The following is an 8,120-nucleotide window of genomic DNA, read 5'->3' as shown; positions in this document are numbered from 1 at the left end:
GGGCAGAGGCCCATCCTCACGTACGCATGCCTGTTCCGCATTCAGACGCCTCCAATTTTTCATAAAAAGTTGTTTTGTTGCAGAATTCAATTTTTTATACGAAATTTCAAACGCGCATAACTTTTTCGTTAAAAATCATTTTTCACTTGTTTATTGAACGGCATAAACTTCACGGACCCAATTTTCATTCAAAATAAGTTTCATTAAATTTGGGAGTACGGAACCAAGTTATGGCCTGCTGAAATTCGTCAAAAACAAGTTTTTACCAAAACTTGTAAAATCCTCTATTTTCCTAAACACTCAAACAACAATCAAACCAACGATATCCAATTCAATACCAAAACAAACCTCCATCATTTCTCAAGTATTTAAACACCTAAACCATTCTTTTCTCACCTTATCAACTCATTATTCACCAATTTCAACAATTATCAATCCAACTCTCAATTATACCACATTTACACCATTCCAATACATCCTATTTGTTATTCATCAATATATCATTATTTAAACTCATAATCCTCATCATTTATCGTCAATATCAATACTCACCATCAATCATCTTCAACATCAAAATCATCATCAATCATTGTCAACATCAATAATTATCATCAACTTCATATCACCACAACAAACTCAACAATAATTAACCAATTCATGCAATTCATTCAATTCAATCCTATCTTAAAGTCCATTAGCCTAAGTTGCCCACAACATTACATATTATTTTTGGCCGATTTTCACACAAGCACAAAATCACCAAAATGATATCCTTCTCACAAGCCTTCAAGCTTAGCCACCAAAATCAACAAGTCTCAACCAAAATTCTCAATTCTAAGTACACAAATTCTTCAATTCAACTCCAATCAACAATAATTCAAGCTATATCCATTCAAATTACTAAAATTAACACTAGGGCTCACAAACCACAAGGGTTTTAAAGTGGCTTACCTCACCTAATAGTATTTGAGATAAAACCTAACAATAATCCAATGCTAGATCACACCTAAATAACCAAAATCACAAAATTGCCTCAATAACTAAACCTAAAAATTTGAAATCTATTAGGACAGAGAATTGGAAAATTTTCTTATCACTTTGTTTAGCTAGAAATGAAGAGCTCGTCGAGAGCTTTGCGTGACCGCAAACGATACGCAAATCGGAGCTCTGTAGCTCAAGATATGAACCAAGGAAGAGAATAATGAATAGTAAACCCTTCTTCTCTTCTCCCTTCTAACTCAGCTGCTCTCCTCTTTTTGTGTGTAATGAGCTAAATTGGCTCATAAAAGGTGTATATATATATTGGGATTAGGTTCAACTTGAATCGGTCTAACCGTTTAATATTTTTAGTTTATTTAGCTCAATTTTAGTCCAAAACTTTTAGAATAAGTGACCGATTTTTAATTCTAAATTTTTTTACAGTTTTGATTTCTCTTACACAGTAATGAACAAACTTAATCCAGTATTGTCAGCTAAATTATCAGTACATTTTTTACACAATTTTTCACAAAAAATGCATTTTCTCACTCAAAAAAATTTGCTAAATCTAAATTTTATCTTTAAATTTTTTAAATAATATTTCTAATTTTCTAAATCTGACAATTGAATTATTATTTTCTTCTATTTTAAACAACCATAAAATTTCGGTTCTTACCGAAGAAGTTACAGCATTTAGTTTATTTTTTTAATTTAAATTTACCCAATTAGATTATCGTCTAATTTGATTGTAATAAGTTATATTGATATTTTATTTTTTATACGAGATATATAATATAATTTAAAAATATAAATATTTTTTAAATTATATGTATTAGTAAATAAAATATTTAATTTATTTATTCATAAAAAAAATTATATTTTTTTATAAATGCATTAAAAATTTCAAATTTTGAACTTCCTAATAAAATATTTTTAAACCTTAACAAATAACAAGTTCCAAAATTCAATAAAAAATGGTACTATTAATTACTTCAAAATTAAAATCAAATCATTCAGGGCTCAGAACCACAATCACATATAATAAAGAGAAAAAAATGTTATTTATATAATTATTCAACATTTTATTTATAGTAAAAATTCACGCAAAAACATTTAAATTGTCTTTAAATAAGAATATTGGATCTCGTTCATTGGATAAATTATCATATATTAAATTTTTGTCATGTGACATAAATTAAAAGTGTATCATCATTAAAAAAATATTGTTATATTTTTAAAATTGTTACTTTAACTTTGATACCAATTTGTTAATTTATTCAAAATTTAAATTTTTAACAAAAACTTTATTAGAGAATTATTTTATTTTTATTATGTTTTATAAATTTTATAATATTATTTTTTTGTTCCTATTTCATTATCATTTTGATATTTTTCTCATTGTTTGTGAATTTAATAATTTTTTACAAATTAAATTTTTATTTATAATTTTTATAATATTTTAATAAATCTTTTTTTATTTTTAAAGATCTATATTTTAAAAAAATATTTTGTATTAATTTAAAAAATCCAGTGTCATTTGAATTAATATTAATTAAAATTATTAATTTTGAACTATTAGTTTAGATAATTTAATTATTTATTTTTTAAAATTTTTGAATTTATTTATAAATTTAATTTTATTCATAGTTTACGTTTTTATCATTAACTCATATTTCTTAGAACATGTTTTTTTAACTGTGATCAAATAAATAATTTAAAAAAAAGTTTTTTTATTGTTTTTATATGAATGATGGCCTTTATTTATTTATGTGAAATGAATCATGCATGGAATTTTTAAAGTCAAGTAAAGAATATAGAAATGAAACTTACACATAATTGCTTGTAATAGTTGTCTGAAATTCTGAAAAGCATTTTTTTTTTCTCTTTTGCTGTTTTGCACACTACTACTACATAAACAAATGTCTTAACTCTTAGGTCTTATTGTCTTAAGAAATTACAAAAGCAAAAAATTTATTTTAAAACTTAGTTTAATTATTTAATACATTACAGTAGTGGTCTTTTTTTTTTAACCAATACTCTTAGGTCTGAACACACTGCTTAGAAAAATCTAACACAGTTAAATAACCACACACTTTTGTGACAATAAAATAATTTCATAAACATATGCGAATAAGCAAGGTATCCACATGGCAAATTGCCACACAATAATCTCTCGCTCCACTTTCACGTGAGTAGAGAGTTCAGGTCCAGCTGCTCCGCACTTCTCTTCCGCCTCCATCCAATCAAAAATCACACTCCCTCTCTACTCACACTACTCCCTAGTCACTACCCACTACCCACTACCCACTACCCACACAACACAAACACTGAAACACTCCACATCTCTTCCCTCGCTTCACTTCTTTCTCCGCATCTCTCTTTCTTTTTCTTTTCTCCGTTCCAAAGCATGTCACAGATTCCCCCCACCAAAAAAACCAAACAATCCAAAACAAACCACCACCCAACCCACTGACACTAGAATCAAATCTCTCTCATACAGTCACACGCACACACATTACATTACATTACATTACAACTAAACGATGCATTACCTCCACTCACACTTGCTCCTTCTCATTTTGGTGTTAACCGCCGATGCCAGTCCCTCAACGGAAGTAAACACAATGCTACCATCCGACGCCGTTTCACTGCTCTCCTTCAAGTCAAAAGCAGACCTCGACAACAAGCTTCTATACGCCTTAAACGAGCGCTACGACTACTGCGAGTGGCAAGGAGTGAAGTGCGCACAAGGCAGAGTGGTTCGCTTCGTCGTCCAAGGCTTCTCTCTCAGGGGCACCTTCGCCGCCGACACACTCGCCCGCCTCGACCAGCTCCGCGTCCTCAGCCTCCGTAACAACTCACTCTCCGGCACCATCCCTGACCTCTCCCCTCTTAAAAACCTCAAGTCCCTCTTCCTCGACCGTAACCGCTTTTCCGGAACGTTCCCGCTCTCGGTTCTCACGCTTCATCGGTTAGTTACTCTCTCACTCGCTCATAACGAGCTTGCCGGTCCGATTCCGGTTCGGCTCAACTCGCTCGACCGGTTAATCTCCCTCCGGCTGGATTCTAACTACTTTAACGGCACTCTCCCTGCGCTGAATTTGTCGTTTCTTGAAACGCTTGATGTTTCGAATAACAACCTTACCGGTCCCGTGCCTGTTACGCCCACGCTCGCGAAGTTCGATGCGCCGTCGTTTTCAGGAAACAATGACCTCTGCGGAGAGATTATCCACAAGCCATGCGATCGGCATTCTAGATTCTTCGGTGGCGGTGGCTCTTCTGCTGCCACGTCATCCGGCGCGCCGCTAGGGCAGAGCGAGCAGGGGATCGTGGTGGTTCATTCCCCGATCAAGGAAAGGAAGCACAAGAGCAGTGGATTGGTTCTCGGAATCTCCGTCGCGGCCGCGGTTCTCGTTGGCGCAGGGCTTGCGGCGGTTGCGGTGGCGAGGAAGAAGAATAGAAACAAGCAAGGGGGAATGCTCGGGGAAAAATTCGAGACGGAGAAAACGACGGCGTTGGAGGTTGAAACCGGAAGAAATAACCCTGCGCAGTTGGTGAGGGAAAGGGAAAACGAAAACGACGTCCTTTCAACGATGAAGGTGAAGAGGATAGAGGAGATAGAGAGGGCGCATAAGAGTGGGAAGTTGATATTCTGCTACGGTGAGGCGCAGCCGTACACGCTGGAGCAGCTGATGAGGGCGTCGGCGGAGCTTCTTGGGAGGGGGAGCGTGGGGACCACTTACAAGGCGGTTCTTGATTCGCGGCTGATCCTGACAGTTAAGAGAATGGACGCCGGGAAGACGGCAGCGATGAGCGGAGAGGTGTTTGAGAGGCACATGGAGATGGTTGGTGCTCTTCGGCACCCGAATTTGGTTCCGGTGAGGGCTTATTTTCAGTCCAAGGGCGAGAGGCTTGTCATCTATGATTATCAGCCAAATGGAAGCCTTTTCAATCTTGTTCATGGTAAGCTTAATTATTGTTCAAACCAGTTAGCTTAAATAGCATGCCTTCCGATATATATATATATGGAGTGCAGAAATTAAGACAAATAAAATGAGTTATAGTTATTTTTGGTTAATTTTTTTTTATTATCAAATATTTCTAAAAGGTAAATATAGAGAGATGTGGGAAGAAGGAAAAAAAAAAAGATGGAGTCGATTTTTTTTTTTTTAATTTGGGTAAACAAAATTCACGAATGCAATTTTTAACTCTTTTTTAAAATGACATAGAAGAAGAGAAAATTGGCTAAATGTTCGTTGAATTTTTTCATTTTCTCTTGAAATTACTGTCTTTGAACTTCTCTGTCAATATTCAAATGCACGGTAAGGTTTCTCTTTTGGTTTTCCTTGGTTGTTTTGTTTTATTTGCATTTAAGTTGTTGCATTGTTTGTGGTTGATGCTTTCTGCGGCTAATTGGGTATTGGGTGGGGTAGCTAGCTGGCGGTGGATTTTTTGGGTGGTAAATTTTGATGAAGATGCTTACACACATGGACATGGTCCACGCAAGTTGTATGTCCAGTGTTGAAATTTGGAGGTTTGGTAGTATTATCATTTCTGCACACTTCTCTCAGAATAACTAACATCTCTCACCTTTAATTCATTAATTCTATAAATGGAGCTAAAAATAAATACCAGAGAGAATAATAAAAAATTAAATTAAATAATTGATCTAATTTTTTTTAGTGGAGAGATCCGCTCCCCACTCCCAATACTCTATCCATTCACAAGAATCACTTCATCTGTTTGTGAATCACTGTCATTTTTAATACACCTAGGTAATTAAGTTGAATTTATTTAGAGGCATTCTTACTGTCTTACATCTTTCTCCATATATCATAGTTGTATTATTATGCCTATAGCTAATATTTTACTAAATTCAATTGTAATTGAAAGTTATTCTCATATATTCTTATAGAAATTTTTATATACATCATGGTGCAAGAATGATTATAACTTCACATTAATTGATTGCTACCAAATCGTTAAGAAAAGAGAAGATATAATAACACATAAGATAAGTGACTAAGAATAAAACTTTTTTATTTCATAAAAAAAATATAAAAAGTCTCCTACATTCAAAAGTGCTTGAATGATAGGTTATGGGAACATTTCTATAACATTAGAGTTTGTTCTTAATGAAATTTTGATGGACCCAACTTGGAGTTAGATGAACCTTTTTTTTTATTTTTAAAAAGTATGTCTTATAATAGTTATGTAATTAACTCAATTATTAAAGCTAATCTGATGTATTATAAAATAATAAATCATATATACAGATATATAATAATAATATAATACAACTTATTCTTATAAGGTGTAAAATTTGATCAGTGGTATTGTGGTAGCGTGAAGACAATGGTTAATAGTAGTGTGGTAAGTTTGGTATTTTTGTAGCCAACGAAAATATAGTTTGGTATTGCATTCGGTAAACATTAACTACCATTGTTTGTTTGTTTTTGTGTGGTTTCTAAGTCTGGGGTTGAGTGGGTACCACTGTAGCACTTATCTCATCAATTCCAATGCCGACATCACGGAGTTGGACTATTTAAGGTTGTTACCTGTTTCTGTGACTGCAGTAGGACCATTTTAGGTTTAAATGTCTTATTTGATCTTGTGTTACGGGCTTCTTGACTACCTACCATGCTTCATTTAATTGACTCATTGCTCTATTGAACTTCTTATTAAACTGTTCTATTAAACAGTTTATGGTTTCTAAGTCATCGGTACTATTTCATACCCATGCTTGTTTCCCCGTTGAGATCAATAAATTCTTTCTATATCTGCATATTCTCTTATCAGCAATGCTACTAAATTAGAGAGAATAAAGGATAAAGAAAATAAAAAGTCAACTCTGAAAAAAAAAATTATGATGGTTTATCTAAGAATTAATAAAGATTGTTATTTGACACTAGTTCTGACAAAACTTTTACTTTACTTCTCTAGGTAGTTTTCATTATTTGGTAACCAGTTTTAAACAAGTGCAGACAATTGGAAACTTCCACCTTCCCTAGCACATCACGTATTTTGTAACTAGAAGTTGATATCAACTTAATTATATTACAGATAGCTGAATGGAAAACAATGTGATTTCCCGTTTAATGTCCTAGGATATTTTCTTAACTAAGGTAGCTGCTGTATTATTCCAGGCTCAAGATCAGCAAGGGCAAAGCCCCTCCATTGGACATCATGCTTGAAAATAGCAGAAGATGTAGTTCATGGACTTGCTTATGTACATCAAGCTTCATCCTTAATTCATGGCAACCTAAAATCCTCGAATGTCCTTCTTGGACCAGACTTTGAAGCGTGCATTACAGACTACGGTTTGTCCTTTCTGGCAGATTCTTCGGTCGCTGAAGATGCCGATTCCACAGCCTATAAAGCACCAGAAGTCCGCCAGTCTAGCCGCAGGGCATCTTCCAAGTCTGATGTGTATTCTTTCGGCGTGCTTCTGCTGGAGCTTTTGACCGGTAAACACCCCTCTCAACACCCTGTGCTTGTGCCAACGGATTTGCAAGACTGGGTTAGAGCAATGAGGGATGACGATGATAGCGAAGACAACCGGCTCGAAATGCTCACAGAGGTTGCCAGTATTTGCAGTGCTACCTCGCCAGAGCAGAGACCCGCAATGTGGCAAGTCTTGAAGATGATACAGGAAATAAAGGAGAGCGCAACATGAAGCTAAGGACACGCAACTTAAACGCTTTTCATTATAGTTTGGGTCTTTTAAGTCTGGCTTGATTGTTTGCTGAGAACAAATCACACAGCATTACAATGGAAGTACTGTGTCAAGTGTCAACTATTCTTCTTGGCCAGAATGAATGGAACGTATAAGAGTGATTTTGAAGGCAAGTTTATGGATTAGGCACTCATCTTTCACCGTAATAACGACAGACTAACACAGTAAAAATGCGGAATCGTGGGATATATCACGATTTTACTGTCTGCACTCTGCAGTGGCTGGTATGGTGTTAATGATACTTCTTTGACAAATAATTTATATGGATGTGTTGAGCTTATTCAATTTTTGAGCTGGTTTCGGTGTTTCTTATTTTAACATGGATGTTTGAAGAAGAAAAGAAAAAGGGTTTCCAGTACTTGTTTGCCATAATTCTTTTTTCCTTTGTTATTTTTCTATTGGAAGT

The 8,120-nt window shown here is 34.6% G+C and overlaps 1 protein-coding gene across 1 annotated transcript; it reads left to right on the top strand.

Annotated features, from left to right (window-relative positions):
- The first annotated feature begins 2,934 nt into the window (after positions 1-2,934).
- On the top strand, positions 2,935-8,072 carry LOC112799325 (probable inactive receptor kinase At5g67200). The gene is made up of 2 exons (XM_025841683.3): positions 2,935-4,941; positions 7,125-8,072. The coding sequence occupies exons 1-2, from the start codon at positions 3,522-3,524 to the stop codon at positions 7,652-7,654; spliced, it is 1,950 nt and encodes a 649-aa protein (XP_025697468.1). The 5' UTR covers positions 2,935-3,521; the 3' UTR covers positions 7,655-8,072.
- The last annotated feature ends 48 nt before the right edge of the window (positions 8,073-8,120 follow it).

Source organism: Arachis hypogaea, chromosome 1 (assembly GCF_003086295.3).
Source record: "Arachis hypogaea cultivar Tifrunner chromosome 1, arahy.Tifrunner.gnm2.J5K5, whole genome shotgun sequence".
NCBI lineage: Eukaryota > Viridiplantae > Streptophyta > Magnoliopsida > Fabales > Fabaceae > Arachis > Arachis hypogaea.
The sequence above is the reverse complement of the archived record's forward strand: the minus strand, read 5'-3'. Positions and strand labels throughout refer to the sequence as shown.